Below are 21,368 nucleotides of genomic sequence, written 5' to 3' on the forward strand. Positions count from 1 at the left end.
GTTTGTGGATGGCAGACAGAGAATTCCAGTGCCACAGCGACACGCAGCCCTACACTTGTTGAAAGACTCTTCCTCTACCAGTCACAACAGACATGAGCCAGAGAAATACTTCAACAACCAACACAGAAACTTGAGTTCACTCAACTTCATCCTTGTCTCCTCTTTCAGTACAATCTTCTTCTTTGCTCTTCAAAGAGCAAAAACACTTCATTGGCGACACTCTACTGACAATTGTCATCACAGGAATCAGCCTGAGAACATGAAACAGTTTGGTTTGTTTTGTTTTTGTGTCTTAGCTTGTGTATCCTTTTGATTACATAAGGAATCACTGGCTGTATAAAATGTTAAAGAAAAAGTTGGTATAATTGGCTGAATTGAACTCAGAACTTTTTGCTGTACAGTTAATATCCATATATCCATCTTTAGAGCGTAGAACATAATTCATTTCTCTGCTGCTACCACTATGTATAGCACTGTAGTGTATATATATATGTGTATATATATATATATATATATATACACATATATATATGTACACACACACACACACTCATGTGTGTCTTCCCTCTGTCCGTACCTGAACTGAGGAGATCCAGCTACACTCAAATATAGTAAACGTGGGATGTGCTGTGAAAATTGTACATCTAATAGTCGGGACAAACCATATTTGGTTGTGTTATTTTGAAAACGGAGTGATTAATTTTTCATCTATACTGTATATCATAAACTTACCGATTCTCCCAAGGCAGTTCAGAGGGGAGTCACAAATTGAAGTGAAATTCCTACTAAAAAGAGCAGAGTTGACGCTCCTCTTATCCACTGTTTTAACCTGATTATTATCATTTATTCCCTCTTTCTCAACCCTTCTCACAATTCACATCATATTTTTCTGTATTTCTGTCTTCATTGCCACCCAGTCCACGTCTGTGCCTGTGTGTGTGTGTGTGTGTCTTTGTGTGTGTGTGTGTGTGTGTGTGGGCGGGTATGAATCTGTTCTTTTGGGGGTCAGGTTTAGAGGATCTGTCTGATTTATTGAGCTGGGTTTTGGCTCCAATTAAAACAACAGCACTTGACAGCAGCAGAATACCAAGTCAGATATACTGCAGCTCAGTGGCGTTTACTCCCCGCTATCTAATTCTCAGTGTTTTTCTTTCCCACCCTCTGTGTCTCTCTGAAAAGATCAATCTCTCACAAGCTCACTGGGGAGGGAGATGCAGCAGTAAAAAGCAAAAAAAAAAAAAAAAAAAAAGAAAGATTTTAAAAATGGGAATGGAGAAAATCTGAATATGTGAATAACCACTAATTTCATCACGGCTGACAAAACTGTATTAAAAAAGATCATGGAGCATCTGTGCACGAATCACCCTCCCTCAGTAATGCTCACAAGTTTGCAAGCCATTGAAGTCACAGTGAAGTTTTTCTCATGTCATTTTCTTTTTTGTTAGTTAGTTTTGTACAAAGAAAAAAACCTGTTCTGTAATGTCACAGATATTTTGACCTTTGACAGCTCAACTTTAATGAGCAAATCCTTCAGTCCAAGTGGACATTAGAGCCAAATGTTATTAAGTTTCCTGCAGGTGTAACTGAGAAAAACACAGTAGCTCTGGCCGGTCACAGCTGCTCGCACCACGGAGGCATGGAAACAACATGTCGCATGTGAGAAATGCCCCAAATAACAACAACATCCCAACAGAATTTTGTGATATACAGATGTTTACGGTGCACCATAGTATTGCCTGTATGTCCCTCTATCCGCTATCCCCTGGTCCTCTTTCTACAACCCTTTGTCATTCTGTTTGTGTCCTGCCTCTCTCTCTCTCTCTCTCTCTCTGTCTGTCTGCCTTTTACTCGCTGCTCTATCACTTAGTTGCTCAAGGCTACTTGTTTCAGCTCATCAGTAGTCCACTACAGTGCAATGCTCAGCTCTCTGAGTAACAGCCAAACTTTCTGTGGACCAATATGGCAAATTTACGGCTCTATAATGCTGCTTTCAGCTGGAGTCAGACAGCCAGCACCGGCTGCACCACGACGCAGGACCAACAGCTCCACGGTTCCACACAGAGTGCTTCGGGGATGAGACTCTGAGGACAAGCTGAAGTTAACATCACCTTTGAAGAATACGTGCAATGGTTAGAAATATGTAACTGTGAGCTCCTTCCACTCTTGACTCAAACTTGTCCTAAACCACCTTCTTCAAGACACATAAAGTCTTAAAAATGTTCATGTGTTTTATGCTACAGAGCAAAATGTTCAACTTTAGTACAAACCACCAGCATCATTTCAGGAATTTCACCGAAAACCCATTCAAGAATGAGTCTCGCAGGTTTTAGGATTCATCTTTTCGCCCTTTTATATATTGCTACGATGATGTCACATGATGTATGTCATGCCTTTATGTTGTGTAATGGGTGTTGTTCTCCCTGTAATTATCACAGATATTGATGCATTTTGTACCCTTAATATTCGACACAAACCTGAAATCAAAGTTTCTTCCAAATAGCCAGTTACAGCCGTTGTGGTGAGTGCCGCCATGACGTGCAGTTGCAGGCTGTGTTAGCGGCTATGTGGCGACGTGTAACCAGCATCGCTTTGGTGCGGGATCATAAATCGGGCCGTTGCCAACCGAACACTGTTTTCAAGCTTGCTTTCAATTCATTGAGCTAAACAATTGGACAACAGCTACCTGCACATAATAGTTAATCAGCATTCAGTGTTCCTCACTGTCAGCAGCGTGCACTCTTTGTCATTCTCACGCACGACCATAAGCAGCACCTTGACGTGCGACCGCTCCGTTAGTCGTCTGCTGACCCGGTGAAACTGTGTGTGTCAGAGTGTTGGTGTGTGTCGCGCCCTGATCTCTCAAACTGGCTGCTCTAAAATGCTCCACTAAACCTTACCTTTAGTCCTAGCCCCACTCGTGTGTGTGTGTGTGTGTGTGTGTGTGTGTGTGTGTGTGTGTCATAATTATTGTGGTGACAGGTAGTGCACTTGCCTGCACCTTCTGCCCTCCATGTTGAAGAGGAGTGGGTAATTTCTTGATTTTGAAAGACAAAAGACAACAGCAGAACGTGGTCTCTCCATGTTCCGTCTGTCGTCAGCGTTCTGCAGGTACTCTCTGAGGACACTTTAGGGATCTGCCTTCAGGAGGACTGCCAGCTGGCCGCAGCTCCCATCTTTCCCCCAGAATCTGTCCACTCTTTCTTCCTCTGGTTCTGCCTTCCTGCCTTGTCACAGTACACATGTTCATTTATTTCAAAAACATGTAAAAGCAGGATTCCTGTTGGGTTCTTAAAAAGTCGAAATAATCGCAATTTTAAGCCATAAAGTCCTAAATATTAACCTCAATGCCTTAACATATAATTATGCTGCTAACAATATGGTTCCCACAAACAATTCATATAATTGTTCTTTCAAGCGTTTCCCTTCATAGTTTTTGGTAGAGTTGTGCCATTTGTGGACACAATGAGTGAACTGAGGAAGAGCTCCTCCATTTTAAAACATCCCTTCACCTCCCAAACAAAAATAATTTCATCTGAAACTACATGACTCACTGGTGCACATTTCACTTGCTGCATCCACTAGGTGGCGCTAGAAAACACACACCTTCGATATATTCTGTCGTTGTTACTGCTCTTCTCCTCCTTAACCCCCCACTCCATGCTCCCCTCCTCCACTCTTCCCCACTCTCAAACCTCCATCTCTGCTTACATGTCCTCAGGCACCAAATCAGGTCCCTGCAGACTCCCACAGCATGGTTGTGTGACTACACACTAATGAAGGATAAAATGGGTTTGCTCTCCTGATTCAACTGCAATATAGTGGACACAACCGGCGACTGATTTAGCTGTGGAAAGGTGTGTGTGTGTGTGTGTGTGTGTGTGTGTGTGTGTGTGTGTGTGTGTGTGTGTGAGAGAGAGAGAGAGCAAGCGGGGGGGGGGGGAGTTGTGGGTCAAAAGTTGCACAAAGGTAATTTCCTGGACAATGTGTGTGCACAATGACTTTAGACCTGTATCCTGTCCTTTGTCAGTTACTGTGCAAGCACATGCATGCATGTGTGTGTGTGTGTGTGTGTGTGAGTGTGTGTGTGTGTGTGTAGCTGGTACAGAGCTAGCTCAGTGTTGACTGAACTAATGCACATCAGTCAGTCGAGGTCACTCAGAGTTCAAAACTCACTCAGACTTCCATTCATTTTCTGGAGGCTCACTGTATGCGCCGAGCAAATTGTTTTGAGTTGGAGATACAGAATTCTTACTGAAAGCTCCTCAGACCTCAGTGTTTCAAACAGAGGAGGGTTTAAGAGACTTCATTGAAATTTTTGAAGTAGAAATGTCAAGAATCAAGCAGAATTAAGCTGAAATGTTAAGGGAAAACAGGACATTTCAAGAGTAAAGTCAAACTGCTAGTGTTGGCGAATGTGGCTGCTCCTTCAAATATCTTGTCAGGCATTATTGATATTATATTTCACAATCAGGTTTCCGTGTATCCTCAGGATGGTTTTCCAACATAAATCTTGACATTTTTACTTTCATTATGAGATTTGGGCTCTTTTCTTTGATCTTGATTGTCATGAATATTCCCCCCCCCCCCCCCCAATATTTCAACTTAATTCTTGATATTTTCTCTCTCATGCATTTGAACCAAGGCTGTGGGATTGTGACGTGAGTGAATTCTATTTCAGTCACGTCAGGCTCCATCTGCACCATCATCTACAGTGTATATCCCACACAGAAGTACAGATCCTGCTTTAGACTCAAACTTTAAACTTGGTCTCAACCACTCAACCCAAAAATCACCAATGTACGAATTGTGGACACTTTTTTTTATCTCCAGTTGCACGTTCAGTCCTATGAAGTGGTCGCGAGTCTGGTTTGAAAATGACTCAACTGACGCGCTCGCTGACAATATCCAGATGGTGCAGCTCAAGGGCATTCCAGGAAATGGTAGTAAATACTGACTGATGTGGCGGGAGGTCTTCAGACATGTCGATATATATTTATGCATCTATGTATTTATGCAAGGATTGTGCTGTTACGGCGATTTGACATGAAGACGGAGAGCGCAGCAGCTGTTGACCCGTGTGATGGAGGGTGGAGCCGGCCAGCTGGTTGGCTTAAACGTGAGGCTGTGGGGAGGGGGTTGGGGTAAAGCAAGGAAGGTGGAGGAGAGGAGAAGTTGTGACCTTGCTTTCCTCTGCAACTTGAGGACGACTTTATAGAGGAGAAAATGTCACAGTTGTAAGGATGCAGCTGCTCTGACGCGGCGTAATGATCGTTGAAGCGCTGATCTGCTCGAGCTTGAAATGAAAACACAGCAGAAGCATGAATTCATATTCTGGCTGAGTTTATTTACATTTGACTGTGAAACGAACAAAAAAAACGATGAGACCCAAATAAATGTTTGCTTGCTGATGTGCTTGAACTTTTTTTTTTTTTCTTTTTTTTTAAGCACGAGTGTGCTCCCAAAGTTATCTTTAATGGAGCGCTTTGTCCCATTACAACTTGAAAGCTAAAATGCATGATGGAAGATGATAGAGGTTGAGGAACAAGGTCAATAAATTTAAGAGAGGGAGAGAGAGAGGGAGAGAAAGAGAGAGGGAGAGAGAGGGAGAGAGGAGGCGAAGGGAGAAGAGAGCGGCCTAGAGAGCAGAGGAGGTGCAGCCAAGCAAAAATTCTGCGGGTACTTAAGGACTTGGAGAGCAAATCAAGAGGGCGGGATGAAAAGGAGGGAAACATGGGTGTGAGAGTAAAGGAAGCACGATGAGATGACAGGGAGGAGATCTTCTGGGGGATCAGAAGTAAAATGAAAGAATAAAGGAATGGGAAGGTGCAAAAGAATGACATTAAGAATTTTAAGAAAGACGGATAAAGGGTAGAATAAGAGAAAAGCACATCAGGTTGAAATAAGAGAGAAAAGAGGAACGGTGGCGAGGGAAGGGGAGGAAATAGTTGGGGTGCAGATGAGGATAAACTCTATTTGTACATGTAAAAAAGCCGCCGCCGCCGCCGCTCCTGCTGCTACAAACTGACGGTCATTGAAAGTGGCGCCCACAGCAGAGATGAAACCATGTCTGAGCAAGCATGACTGGACAAGAATAATCATCACACTTAACTGATGTGGCTTTCAACATCCCGCCAGACTCCTGTGAGACGGAGCTTAATTAAACGCGGGGACATAAAAACACAGGAACCTGATTGCCAGCGATGCATATTTGAACAGATGATTTTAGAAACTTCTGCTTTGGCTAAGCGCGCACAATAAACTGGGTTCTGTATGTGACATTTCGCCGCTTCAGATGGTTCGTCTGGTTTTGCATTTTGATGGAATTTGGCTTCACTTGGTGTCAGACTGTTAGTGTATCAAGGCGGCGCCAAGTATGAAGGGGCGTGATGTCATGATTACAGTCTGAATGATGAGGGGACGTCAGCCACTGGAGCACTTGAGGCACACGTGTTCACGTTTTGATCTCAGAATGGAGACTTTTTAATGTGATATTTTCAACTTTTCTGAACAAAGGGATACAATAAATGATAAAGAGCAAGTTTAAGAATCTGGAAGGTTCCATTTTTTAATGAAATTATGTAATTATTTCAAGATCTTGACTTATCACAGGAGTTTGACATTTATCCCCAAATCTCCACTTGTTAATCCACCATTTCTACGTCATTCAGACTTTAATCTCAAATGTTTCCTTGCTCTCTCAGAAGTTCTTCCTTTGATCTCATAATGATGACTTTTCTCTCCCAACGTCAACTCGTAATCTCACAGTATCGACATTTTTATCTCGTTATTGTGATTTACAAGTGGAATATTTATGATTACGAAGGCAACATTTTCTTTTTTCTTTTTTAAAGTCTAACAGGGCAGAGATGGCTTTCCATTCATTTTTAGCCAACACAGAAAAGTCATAAAATTGAAGAACCTGGCTGGTTTGAGTAGGAATGATCAAACTCCTCCATCCGAAATAAGGAAAGACTTCAAATCGTGGATTTGATGTTAGCCAAAATGACGAAACTGTTTCTGAGCACTGCATTCATTAATTATTACTCAAAGTGATGGCCTAACCTTCGAATCTGGTACATCATTCCCTTAATTATGCATATCAATGCTAAATGAAACATTAAGTCAGAGGAATGTACTGTAGGTAAAGCCCAGCTTATAAAACACTTACCTGTTAAAAGCATCTCTCTTGCTCCGACTCGCACCTTGTCTCACAACTAGAGTCACAGACGTAAATACACACACACACACACACACACACACACACACACACACACACGGAGAAGCAAACCTCTCAATGGACCTTCAGCTGTTGTTAAATCAACTTCTCCATCCCATCCACATAATAAAATCTATCACAGCTCCTCTTGTCAATAAACCATGATGGAGCCGAACGATTAGTTACGGATTAGTTAGTTACCAACGGCTAGTTGGTCCACGCCGGTACTTTGGTCCATACGGTACCTCACTGCTAGGCCACAGCAGCAGTCAGACACTGCAGCAGTCAGACACTCCCAGCAGCCTCAGCTCTGTGTTTACAGCTAATTCTCTAACGTTAGGGTACTGAAATGCTCAAAGAAGACGGCGACAAGAGACTATGAAGACAAAAAAAGAACCTTTTCTACACGTGTATCACATGAAACAGAGCTCAAAAGTGTTCCAACTTCAGAACTGCTCCGGTTCCAGAAGTGAATTTCCCTTCCTCCACTGATGTTGCAGCAAGTTCTTTATATCAAGAGTTTTACGCCAGGAGCCAGGATAACTGGCAAGCTGATGAATCACTGCCTCCTGTTTTCGCTTTTCAGAAATGGCATCACCTATGAAAAGGAAAAAAAAAAGAAGTTGTGCTTATCTTGGTGAACGAGCAGCGCTGCAGTCTGACAGCATTGTGCACACCTGCACCAACAACAGAAATACATGACAGGAGTTTCTCAACCGTCTCCGACACATGAAACATCTTAATTTTGGTACTGAATTGTCTGTTCACGTTAGCATGCTGATGTTAGCATTAGCGCAGCTACGCATGACCGCAGGCTTACAGAACTGTTAGCATGGATGTGTAGGATTGTTACCTCAACAGCAAACGCGTTAACCCTTGTGTTACCAATAGGGATGCACTGATCCGCATTTTTTTTTCAGTTCCCGTTTGATTTCGTTTTAGTTCTGGTCCGATCCCAATTCACACCTGCTGAAATCATTCCTGATTCTAATGCCACAGCTTTCTTTCTTAATTTGGTTTTCCATCACTCTTTTTTATTTTCTTGGCAGCGTTACAGTATTTTCAAAGTTATGTCATGTGACTGCGGCAAACCACACAGCAAAATACATAGAAAAAGACATTCCATCTGAACGTATTCTAGAGAAATTAATTTGATCCTAATGAATAAATCGGTGATGTTCCTCATGTTACATTTCATGGTCCAGTGAAAGCTATGGAATACGTATCGGTGCATGGATGCGCACCATCATTCCGGTATTTGATCCGTGCATGAAGTCGCTCAATATGTGAATAATGACATCATCAGCCTCGGAATCTGTTATTCCCAATCCGATATCCCATCTCTAGTTAGCATACCGCTGAACAGTGCTCCTCATTTCAGAGATAATGACTACATCTTATCCTGCCGGCGGATGTGACGTATCCGGCCATGCCAACAAAGTCGGATCGCTCTCAGCTCTATGGAGAAGTTTATCATCTTTTAGCTCTTTATTTTGGTTTTGAAAGCACCTGCACTTTTATAGCAGTCATGGAACAGTTCCTCCTACATCCATTTTATTTGAACACTTCGCTTGAATGTTTTTCAGAGCACATTAATTGATTGATGGGGCACCAGGCTTTTACTTATATCTTCATTGTAAAATAAAACGTGCGCGATTGCAAAGCCTATAGGATGAGACGCCAGGTCACCCCTAACAGTCATGGAAGCATTTGTCACCACAGCGGGAGGGTGACTCACCAGGTTTTGTCACAGACGTACTGCCATGCCCACAACTTTGGCCCGGCCAGATGCTGCCCTTGAATTCAGAGACAAGGTTAACATTTGTCAAACGTCATACGGACACTCATAATTGTGCAACTAACGGAGCTGATTCAGCTACTCACCCGTAGGGAGCAAGGACAGGCCAGGACTGTGTGTGCATTTATTACCCACGCTCTCCTTTTTTTTGTTTGTTTGTCTGTGTGTGTGTGTGTGTGTGTGTGTGTGTGTGTGGGGGGGGGGGTGCTAGTCTGGAGCCCACTGACCAAGTTTAATTACAGACGTACTTTTAAATCTGTCTTGTGAATTCAACAAAGTGATTTGAGAACCCAACTGTTGATTAGCCAATAGAAAAAAAAATATTTTCTTACATGTGAATTCAATTTGTGATCAAAGATGCGTCTCCATGGTGTTGAGCAAAAACGCAAAAAAGGTTTGTATTTGTTGAGAAAAGCAATTTCTTTGCCCTTGTTTGTTTTCACCATGTTGAGTTGTCACCATCCTTCATCTTAGTCAAAGAGAATGATTTCAGTCTAGCTTTAGTTGGGGAAAACTTTCCTTGATGTATTTTTGGAGAGCCTTAATGTGTTTGGTCATGTTTTGTGATTCGTTCAGTTTTTGTGTTGTCAGATTTTTGTCATTTTGATTCAAATTTCTGTCAAAAAAAAATGAACATGTGGAGCCTGTACCGTTTTAGTCAGAAATTTAATTGCTGTTAAACAACGTTTCTATTGCAGTGTCGATACTTTCACTCAAAAATTAGTATTTTGATTGCAAATCAATTGAACGATGAAGCTTCAAAAGTACCCGCTTACAAGCTGAGGTTCTTCTTCAACATGACAACAGGGTTCATAATTAATGCACTGACAAGATTTGAAATGTGTTTGGACACAGAATAATTATTATTTTACATCTTGGCAGATTTAATATGTTGAGGTGACAGATAAAGTAGCAATGTAGACTCACGATTTGGTTAAATTCTTCACCAGTCCTTCATTTTGAACATGAAATGTTTACTCCAAAAAATGTATTTTAGCTGGAGAAGAGCAACACTGCCACTCTGTGGATACTCAAAGAACTGCAGTAAGATGACACACTTTATGCCTTTACACCTGTTTAACCAAGACATCTTATTTATGCGCAAAAATTGCATTGTCTCTTACTGTATGTCTATCAGTTGTGTGATCCGTGACTTTTTAGTAACAGGGAAAAAATCCACGCACGTACGCAGCCTCTCACAATTCGCCAAAAATCACACTCTTTTTTTAATTCTTGCAGTCAATGGCTTTATTTGTGGGTAGAATTACAAAAACAATGACACAAACGATACAAACAATATGCATCAACATAATAACTACCAGGGGGATAATATCCATAAATATTCTAACATTAAAGAGCAACAAAGGGCGATGTCGTGTGCGTTATTACATTTCAGTGGTCTGGTTAGCATGTCAGTTTGTTGGGTTAGTAGAAGGAAAAAAAAAAAGATTAAAAACCTGAATGACCAAAATCTCCATTTATCTAATATTATCTATGGTTACACCTTTAAAAAATGCTTTCACAGCCAATCCCCTCTTTGCAGGTGCCGGGTGATGGTGACTGTCGGGAGAGTGTAGCTGTTCAAGATTGGTTTATCATAGCTGACAGAGGTGAATGCTGGTTTGTTGATTCTGTGAGATTTCTTGTTTTTCTGTGCTTCTCTCATCCTTCATTCATCAGGGAGAGGCTCCCGAGGTTCAGGCTGGTTCACCTCGTCTTAACGACCCCTGAAGCAGGTCGTCTGTCTCCAGACAAAATTCAGAAATGGTACTTTCTGACGGCAGAGTAGAATGCACCAAGTCCACGGGCTGGGAGGGTTACTGGACCCAGGTGTTGTGTAATCAGAACTTGGCTCAACTACTTGTGTTGTCTTCAGTTATGACACGTCGTGTACTAAAGTAGTGACACGAAGGTTCCTTTTTACCCCGATAGATCTATGAATAAAGGATTTCTGCACTGCATTAAACAAAGTCTCATTTGTCTCATTCATAGTAAAAAAAAGAATCATTACACGTAATACGAGACAGAATCACTTAACAAGTAGCATCTTAGATAAAGAGGAGTCTTCTTTAAGATTATACAAGCCAAGAAACTGAGCAAAACAAAAAAAATCTTTGAATTGTTTCTCTATGTATAAAAAGTACAATACAAGAGGGAAGATGTCTTTGTTATGTTGACACTATTTCTTCATTACCTTACTTACTTCCCACGGCAATTAAACTTTAACTACTTAAACCCTGCACATCCGATCAATCCGTCTCTGCCGATGGTCACATGGGGTGGCAGTGCTGCTGAGCAATTAGTTTCCTTTACATGTTTCCTTTGTGCACATTTAAATGAAAATATTATTGATTTTGTATTTACTTAATTTGACTTTAACTTTCATTTTTATTTTCATTCACATTCCAGCCAGTGTGTGTTTGCTCTCCCTTTTAGTTGGAGCGCAATTTGAGTTTGGGAAATAAAGCTTTGTGGAAAAGTGAAGTCCTGTGGCTGTTGCACTCTCCCTCGATACCAACGGCAAAAAAAGCAAACAAAAAAGCTGTCATTTTTAACACCTTCCTTAGCAAATACAGAGCCCCCTCAGGGTCATGGCAAGATTTTTCTTTTTTGCATCCCCTCACGATGATGAAGCTACCGTTCTCCCTCCGTCCCGTCACAGCTGTCCCAAATGTCTACTTCTTCCCAGCATAAGGCATCATTATAGATTAAAAAAAGACATTTTTACTTAGATTTGAGCATTCCATAAGCAGATATAACCCCTAAACAGGCCTGATTCTTCAGTTCAATTAGAAATCTTCAATCCAAAGTTCTCTCTAGAAGCAAACATAAGCATTATGCTGAGGACACATTTTCCTAAGTATCTGAGATGCTACTCATGTTCCAGCTTTTATTTGGTATTATATGAAATTTCTGATGAAAATGGAGAAAAATATATTGGACCAGCATGCGGTAAACTCCCCGATATATTCAGTCAGCGCTGGAAAGATACGGCATGCGCTGCTTGATGAGAACGATGAAGCCAAGCCGACAGAAATGAAGGCACAGGAGTGTATTATATACCAAACACAAACTCTAGTGGCTGTTAAAAGTACACAGAGCAATATTTGGGAAACTGCTCTGGATACATGCACCTGTACATTAAAAACATCTGTGCGTGTGCATTTGTGTAATCAGATGATAACATGTATTAAAAATATACATTTAAAATATGCATCTATGATCTCCTTCCAGAGCACCTGTGACAACTTATGTCAGTTACATCTCATAGTACATCTGATACCAAAACACGTATCTGTTCAGATTGTTCAAAAATTACTTTTGTTTCGTGTTAGAAAACCAGTTGCAACTCGTCCATTAACAAATACCATCCAGGGTGACCTTTAATATATAACTGAATATCTACAGAGAGCTGATTCCAATCTTTTTGATCACCTCCAATCTTATAAGCCTCCGTATGTGTTAGGCATCGCTCACAGATGGAATGTCAATGTGGGTAAATAACAAAGAGAAGAGGCAAATATGAAAAGTAGAAAAGGATCGCTAATGGGAAATTAACAGCACGCTACCGAATAACAACATAATATAAAATATTTAAATGTGATTGACCTTAAAAGACTCTCCGAGATTAAACCTTCCGTGACCAATCAAATATCAATATATTAAACCTGTCTATGTAATAGATTTGTTCCATTGTAGTCAGCAGTACAAGTACAGAGTCATAAGTGAAGCCTGATATGTCATCAGCTCTGGCTGCACTCAAAATTAAAGGGTAGTTTTATTTCTTCACACAAAATAGAAAGTAAATAATATGAACAAGTCCTTGCATTTCAGTGGGGTTCTCACTCTGCCCCAGTGAGCGGTGTAAGAGGTATTTTTATGCTGTATGAGGTAGGGATGCACTGATTGTGAACTTCTGGGCCAAAATCGGTTCAAAATAAAACTACTCCAAAATCAATAGCCACTGCCAATAATGACAGGTTTTGTTTTGTTTTGAATACTGTGTATACTGCGTTAGTCTCTCTCCACCAACATGGAAATATTGGCCAACTCCTGAACACAAGCCTATTAAACCAACTGGAAGTCAAAAAGGTGACATCGTCCGACACACAGCAGATAAATCGGTGCATCTCTAACATGGGGTTCAATCACAGCAATCAGATACATGAAGTCATATAGAAAGAAAAGAAGAAAGAAAGAGACTCATCACTGACTGACCACAATGGAACAGACATTAAGAACACTATATTATACAACTCTGCTGCTCCCTCAGGTTAGACGTTTCTCCCCCCGTTGATGACGTTACCTCCTGGGGGGGCGATGTGGATAGAGTCCAGGATGGGCCGCAGGATCTGGCCAAAGGGTCTGGAGAGAAAAAAGAGCGGACTTGAGCTTCTGTTTTTACACTGAATCATAATGCAGTCCTTTAGACCTACACTTTAATTAAAACCAACTAGCACCATTCAAATACTTCTGGTTCCACCAATCCAGAACAAGATCCGTACAACCTGGAGGAAGCTGACATTTATCCCTGTAACTTAACTGCATGACCCTATCTGTTGCTTAAACAAAGCCGTGTCGCCAGGTAGCACCTCAAGCAGAGCACCCCAAATTTCCCTTTCCCAGGCCACACTGACCAGCTCCGATAGGTGGGTCCCATTCCCAGTCGTCCCCAGGCAAGTCCCTCCACCTAGTCCTCAATCCATCCTGCTGCCTCCCCCTAGTTTCCAGGTGACATCCTGACCAGACGCCCGAACCACTTCAGCTGGCTCCTTCCAGTGCAAAGTAGCAGTGACTCTACGCCGAGTCCCTCACGGATGACCAAACTTCTCACCAATCATCCCAAGGGAGACACCAGGCTCTCTTCTGAGGACACCCACTTCTGTCACCCCGGTTTGCAATTTTGTTCTTTTGCTCATGACTTGTATTTCATGAACAAGAATAGGAACAAAGACTGACATAGATCAAGAGCTTTGCCTTGTGGCTCAGCTTTCATTTCATGACAACGGTGCGATCGAGTGAAAGCACAACCACTCTCACAACGACTCTTCGGCCCATCTCCCGAACAACAGTTCCCTCACTTGAGAACAGGACCCCGAGATACTTTAACACCTTGACTCATTCCCTTACTGGAGTGGACAATCTACCGTTTTCCTGCAGAGAACCATGGCCACAGATTTGGAGCTGCTGATACTCATCCTAGCCACTTCACACTCTGCCGTGAACCGATACAGTAAGAGCAGATGGTCAAAGACCGGGGAAGCCAGCAGGAACAAATAATTGACAGAAAGCAGCGATGCAATTCTCAGCCAACCAAACTGCAACCCCCCACTGCAACGACAACACCTTGAAATCCTGTCCATGAAAATCACAAACAGGAATGGCACAACCCCAGCAGAAGCCAAACCCCACCAGAAACAAGTCTGACTTTTTGACGACAACTCAAACTGAACTCCTGTTTTGTGCATACAGAGATTAGATGACCCCGAGTAGGCCCCTCTCACCCCATAATCTAACAGCACCTCCTCAACGAACCTGGTCGTAAGATTTCTCCAAGTCCACAAAATACATGTAGACCAGATGGGCAAACTCACAAGCCCCCTCCAGGACCCTTGAGAGAATGAAATGCTGGTCAGTTGGTTCACGGCAAGCATGGATTCGCGTTGTTCCTCTTCAATCTAAGGTTTGACTATGGGCCGAACCCCCTTCTCCAGCACCTTAAAGTAAACTTTCCCAAGAAGGCTGAGTAGTGTGATGCCTCTGTAAGAAGAGGGGGACCACCATCCTTGTCTGCCACTCCTTTAGTACTGCCCCAGACCTCCAAGCAATGTTGAAGAGGTGTATCATCTAAGACAGCCCCTCAATACCCAGAGCCTTCAGCATTTCTAGTAGAATCTCCTCAATTTGTAGGGCTTTGCTACAGTGGAGTTGTTTGACTATCTCAGTGACTTCCTCCTGCAAAACTGAGATTGACTCACCATCATCCCCCTGCCCTGCCTCTCCTGGTATCACCCGACTACTTCCTCAGTTTAGGGCAACAATATCTCATTCCATCTGTACACAACTTGGATAGTTTCCCACTTTGTCCTCCTAAAGTGCTGAATGGATTTCCAGAACTGCTTTGGTGCCGCCCAAAAGTCCTTCAGCATCGCTTCTCCAAACTCCTCCTACACCCACTGCTCTGTCTAAGTCACAGCCAAGGCAGCTGTCCCATCAGCCCATCAGTATCTTCCAACTGCATCCAGAGTCATCCAGGATAAAATATCCTAAAATGTCTTCTTTTTTTGGTTTCCCTGAAAACCAGTGTCGCCCAGGATGTTTCAAGGGTTACCATACCCTTGAGACCCTTAGGACTATGACACCACAGCTCTGAGCCGAAGCTTCAGCAATGACTCACTGAAGACTGCCCATTCTGGTTCAATGTTCCTGCCTCCAGAGAGATGCCAGAAAAGCTCTGCCGAAGGTGAGAGCTGAAGGCCATCTCAACAGGGACACCCCCCCTCCCCTCGCCTGACGTTCCCATCTCTACGACTATGGAGTCCCCTACAGAATCCCAATTTAGAACTCAATTCAGGGTCTACAAGAAGGCAGAATACTCTGAGCTACAGTTCATCGCATAAGCAGAGACAGCAGCCAAGAGTTTACCCCCCACAATCCTAAGGAGTAGGAAGGCTCTTGGGTAAACTCCATTCAGCACGGGGCTTGTGAGTATCCCCACACCCACTTGGCACCTCACATCTTGGACAACTCAAAATAAGATTAAAATCCAAACTCTGTACATGAGTTTGTTTCGAGAGCCGAGGTTATGTTTGGAGGTAAGCCCACCAGAGCTAACCAGTAACACCAACCTCCGCCATCAGGTCCAGCTCCTTCCCCCCAGCAAGGTGATGTTCCGTGTCCCCAGAGCTAGCTTCTACAGCCCAGGTCCAGTTCATCATGGTCCCCTGCGTTCCCTGCTACCCTTAGGGAAGCTTAGCCAACCCCAACAATTCTCCCCAAGGTTGGTGGATCTTTTGGGATTGCATGACCCCAATTTAATCAAATCAAATTTTATATCAAAAAAATCATATCAAAATATGCTCCATTTTTGAAGCTATCTACCATCATATCAAAAATAGGTTCTTCTTGATCACAGATCCAGAATACAATTAAGGTGATTTCCGGAGAGTGAAATGTTCTATAGAATCTATAGAGTATTCAATAGTATCAAAGAAGTTATTGAAAAGCCCCCAATTTTGAGAGCCATAATTATCCACTATGTTCCATAATTTTGCTTTATTAACTACACGTCAGTAAAAAGTTTATACTCACGTGGAGAGGACTTCAGACGGGAGGTCAGTGATGTAGGAGGGGATGGAACTGCCTGTCAAGAACTGAGCCACCTCGTTGGTGAAAGTGTTGCAGTTGTGCTCAAACAAACGATATCTGTCACCTCTGAAACAAGAAAGAACGGAAGAGGGATGGTACTAGTTACATGTACACAGTCCTAATGGAAGCTTGATTTAGAACTTAGTGACTATTAACTACAATCAAAATTAAAGCTGCAAGCAGTGTTGTTAGGGCCTGAGCGTCCACGCGCCCACGGCCGGGTGCCAAACGTCGGCCCAAATCCAATGGTGTAATTGGCAAATCCCTAGGCCTTGTAATTTAGGAGTTAGAAGCCTGAGTCTGACTGTGTGCTCACACCAAACGCGAATGCAAAGTTCGCGTCGCATTATTCGTGCGAATTTGATGCTGGATCATTTTAGTATCCATTTCTGTCATTCGCGTGAATATGCAAATTCGCTCACCTGCCCGAGTAGCGAGTATTTCCGGCTACGTTTCTTTCCACCATTTCACCATGAATATTCACAGAACTGTTGCGTTGTACCTGCCGTGGAAAACTAAACGCTGTTGTATCTGGGTTATCAACATCATCTAGAGGCGAGCTCAGCTCGGTGAATTTCACCGCTCGGTGAACCGAGCTCCTCCAGGGGCTCAGTCTGGATAACCGCCGCTTCAAGCGGTATTCTCAGATGACGACTGGCCAGTTTGACGACCGACTAGCTAGGATCGGTGACAGAATTTCACAACTGGACACCAATTTATTCAACTGGTTCTTGTAATTTTGACACGTAGTGTCATATAGCACCGGGTTTCCACACATAGCCACAATCAACTTGTCCGCCATCTTGTCAGTCACAGTCAGTTATAGTCAGCTGTGATGTCGGGACATCCTCAACGCTGATTGGCTGTCTTGACACGAATTTTTCGCCAACGTTCAATATTTTCAACTTGCGCGAATGGTGAATATTTCGCCTCGCGAATTTCGCAGCGCGAGTATTTCGCCTCGCGAATTTCGCAGCGCGAATATTTCGCCTCGCGAATTTCGCAGCGCGAATATTTCGCCTTGCGAATTCGCACATTCCCCTCATTCGCGCCACCAGACTGAAAATTCACGTCATTCGCGCGTTTGCATTGACTTTGAATGGAAACTGTTCGCGCGAATTTGCGTTCGGTGTGAACGCACAGTGATGCAGAGAGTGAGTGCAGAGCTGCCAGCTGGCCCTTTAAGAGCTCCTCCCCGCTGTGATCTGTGCTAGAGTGGAGAGCAGAGGAGGATTAACAGAATTTTAGTGTGTAAAAGTTAAATAACTGAGCATACGATGGTCAAAAGTGACACATAATATCATATTTTTGGAGGGATTTTTGTCAGGAATCCAGAGATGTGTGTTGTGAAGCTGTGGGATATTGATTTTAGACGTGAGAAGCGTTTGTTTGAGAGGATGTACCCTGAGAGGAGACGACCTCCCCATTAGTTTCCATTGTAAGCGTGAAACATGTCTCCTCCACTTTGACGGCTTATAAAATCCAAACCAAGTAATTCATATAAAAACTTTTAACAACTTTTAATCAGCACACTTGGGAGAGTAATGTGCCAAAGTTTGGAAGCGATACCATTAATGCCCTAGGAGGAGATAGATTTTGTTCAGGGACTAAGAAAAAGTCTTCATTTTGACAGTTTTGTCCAAATTGTGGACATTCTGTTGTAGATAGGTGAGGGCGTATGAATTGCTCGTCTTGATGAGACGAGTCCAACGGTGTTGGTCCCATGTCTGTGGGACATTCGTGGGAGCAGTTATAGCACTCCAATTTTTGTTGTTATTGTTTTTTGGCTCCCTAGGTGGCGCTATTGACTTTTTGAAAAAAAAAAAATTTTTTTAGAATATCACATTTTTTCGCCAGACTGGACAAGTGTGCCAAATTTCAGTGAATTTCATGCATGTTTAGGGGGTCAAATTAAGTCTTGAAGAGTTCGCAGAAAAAAGAATGATTTATGTGCATATAAGCGCGCTCATTTCCAACAGAAACAGGTAATTCCAGGTTTTGAATGGTATGAGTGTGTATGTGAAAACCGGCTCCGACCCGTCTCCCCGAGCACCCTGTAGCAGCACTGTTATCTCAGTCAGTGCAGTTTCAGAATTCTGACTGAGATCTCAATCAGTTCAGTGCTGACTGTGATGTGCCAGTGGGGTGGCAGAAGTCTGTCTGTCATCTCAGTCAATACAGATTTGGATTTCAGTCTGTCATCTCTGTCAGTTCAGTGTCATAATTCCATCATATCAGTCAGTGCAGTGCCAGAATCCTGACTGTCATCTTCGAGCAATTCCAGAATTCTGACTGTCATCTCAGTCAGTCCAGTGTCAGACGTCTGTGTCATCTCAGTCATGCAGTGCTAGAATTCCAGCTATCATATCAGTCAGTGCTTTTGCTGACTGTCATCTGTCAGTGCTTTGCTGACTGTCATCTGTCAGTGCTTTGCTGACTGTCATCTGTCAGTGCTTTGCTGACTGTCATCTGTCAGTGCTTTGCTGACTGTCATCTGTCAGTGCTTTGCTGACTGTCATCTGTCAGTGCTTTGCTGACTGCCATCTGTCAGTGCAGTGTGAGAAGTCTGTCTGTCATCTTCATGCAATTTCCAAATCTGACTGTCATCTCACTCAGATAAGAGTCATAATTCTGTCATATCAGTAAGTGCAGTGCCAGAAATCTATCTGTCTTCCCAGTCAGGGCAGTGGCAAAATTTGTGTCAGCGGTCCCCATATCTGGGCAGCGTGGCTCAGAAGTAGAGTGGCTGTCCAGTAACCGAAGGGTTGCTAGTTCGATCCTCACTTCCCCCAGTGACCTTGTTAGAGTATCCTTGAGCAAGATAATGAGGCCCTAATTGCTCCTGATGGCCCTGCAACAGACTGGCGACCGATCCAGGGTAAACCCTGCCTCTCGCCCAATGTCAACTGGGATAGGCTCCAGCCCCCCCTCGCCCCCCCCCCCCACCACCCTTAACGGATAAGCAATATAGAAAGCAAATGGATGGATGGATGTATCATCCCCATCTATTCAGTGTCAGAATTCTGACCTTCTTCTTAGTCAGTGCAGTGCCTGTCAGCAGCAGTGTCAAAATTCTGATTTTCAAGTCAGTCAATGCAGTGTGAAGAGGAGATGTTATAAAAACCTGTATGTGCTTTCTCCCAAAGATGAAAGATAATCCATGAAGATCTCTTCTGATACTTCTGTCTCCCCCAGCTCCACCACTGTGTCTGGAGGACCCAGCATTGTCCCACCCTGACACACACACACACACACTTTTAAGTTTTTAGTGCAACAATACCTCATTACTTGTATGTTATTTGATTATTTGCAACAGTTATAACTTTCCCAATACAAGACCATATTCCCAAGTTTATTGTATTTAAACCAAGGTCTTCACCATCTAAAATTGATTTTGCTTCAAATTGTGAGAATGTTTGCTAAAAAAAATTGTAATTATACTCAATAAAAATGTAAAACAACAAAAGACTTATCTTTTAAGGGGAAGAAATCAAAAGTAAGTACAGATAATTCTGGCCAATAACAAGTTGTGTTACAAAACAGCAATTATGCCGTGAACCCTACACTGCAACAGTGACTTGCGCAATTTAGTATTTGTAACACTCAAAGACAATAAACTACTTCACTGGTGTTATAAAACAATATGACTTTTATAAACACATAGCCCAAAAATATTTCCACTTTCAGCAGATACTTCTTATCATGTTTTAATAGTACTGTGAACTGCACTGGGACATGTAACCTGGGAGATCTCTCAGATCACTCAAAGTTATCAGTAGGCTGAAACTTCATGTTGATTCACTTATTAAGATACTTTGTGTATCTTGGGATTTACAATTTATAAAAGGGGGCCACAGGCTTTGCACCAGAAAAGTCCCTTCCCTGCAGAGTGAGAGTGTGTGCAGTAATCTAAGGTAGATGGCCTACATTTCCTTCATGTGCTCCTTTGAAGAGAAACCTAAATAATTTCCCTTGCTGCAGACTTACTGGTGAACAGCTGGAGATACCCTCGCCTCCAAAGAAGAACTCATCCCCGTATGCCACAATGGCTGTGTGCCTGGAAGAACATTTTCAAATGGGGGTAAATTCGGGAGTGATCAACTTGATTCATAACCTATTATTTTTGGAGAAGGTCCTACAGTCTCTATCTAAACTCATGACTTCATGCAACTGAAATAGAACACAATGCTCATGTATTATGAAACAGCACTAAAACACATGACTGTTCATGCACCAGAAAAAGGTCTACATTTTTACATGACTAAGGAGGTCTGACCCAGGTTAATGCAAAGCAAAGAGGGTCTTTCTTACCATATACCATCCAACTGCTTTCCTGTAAAAAAAAAAAACAACAAAAAACAAACGAGAGAAACAGTGACAATCTGACAAGTGTATATTGTGGAGGAGTTCATGGAGCTATATGAACGTCACTTTGAAACAGAATATGAGCATAAATCAGTCACGACTCACGCTTTATTTGTGTAAAAACCCTTGGTTACTTAAAATAAAACGTACAGCCTGCGTAACATTACCCTACGATAATGTAAAAGCGACTTACGGTCCACCCGGCATTTGTTATCACTTATTTTCGTGACCCCCGAGGCCAGACGGAAACGGTGGTCTAGTCCGTACTCACCTAACATGATAGGACTGAGGCTGCGTGCCATTCCTCTCGATAGGTCATAAATATACAGTTGTACATTGTATCGGGTAGCATTCTTATCCATCACGAAACCCCCAGAAACTGCTGTTTTCTTATGATGTTAGCTAGCTGAGCTAGGACGCTTTTATCTTACAGCTGACTGGGTGGTCCGATAAGAACGATGTCATCAAATGTAAATAATGCTTCCGATTGACTTCCTTTCAAAATAAATCATTTGTAGCAGAAACTGTCATAACTTACAAAGAATTTTAAGCTGAGAATCTTTTATTTCGAAAGGGAACAAAAATATTTCCGGTATTTGCCCAGCTCCAGCAGAATGACTT

General features: G+C 42.6%; 1 protein-coding gene across 1 annotated transcript; it reads right to left on the reverse strand.

The window, feature by feature from the left end:
- Nucleotides 1–11,079: 11,079 nt before the first annotated feature.
- On the reverse strand, nucleotides 11,080–21,215 carry desi1a (desumoylating isopeptidase 1a). Its single transcript, XM_086185574.1, has 6 exons — nucleotides 21,019–21,215; nucleotides 20,694–20,715; nucleotides 20,370–20,439; nucleotides 19,507–19,616; nucleotides 16,326–16,448; nucleotides 11,080–13,379 (listed from the first exon to the last, which is right to left on the reverse strand). The coding sequence occupies exons 1-6, from the start codon at nucleotides 21,107–21,109 to the stop codon at nucleotides 13,289–13,291; spliced, it is 507 nt and encodes a 168-aa protein (XP_086041700.1). The 5' UTR covers nucleotides 21,110–21,215; the 3' UTR covers nucleotides 11,080–13,288.
- Nucleotides 21,216–21,368: the final 153 nt, after the last annotated feature.

Source organism: Aulostomus chinensis, chromosome 18 (genome assembly GCF_037954235.1).
Source record: "Aulostomus chinensis isolate RoL2024-O1b breed Wild chromosome 18, RoL_Achi_v1.0, whole genome shotgun sequence".
In the NCBI taxonomy this organism is placed as follows: Eukaryota; Metazoa; Chordata; class Actinopteri; order Syngnathiformes; family Aulostomidae; genus Aulostomus; species Aulostomus chinensis.

Coding starts and splice junctions, on each gene's coding strand:
- desi1a (XM_086185574.1), bottom strand. CDS start 21,109: ATGGATAAGAATGCTACCCGATACAATGTACAACTGTATATTTATGAC. Junction 19,617..20,369: donor GTATCTCCAGCTGTTCACCA/GTAAGTCTGCAG, acceptor TGTGTGTGTCAG/GGTGGGACAATGCTGGGTCC. Junction 13,380..16,325: donor CCGTCTGAAGTCCTCTCCAC/GTGAGTATAAAC, acceptor TTTTCTCTCCAG/ACCCTTTGGCCAGATCCTGC.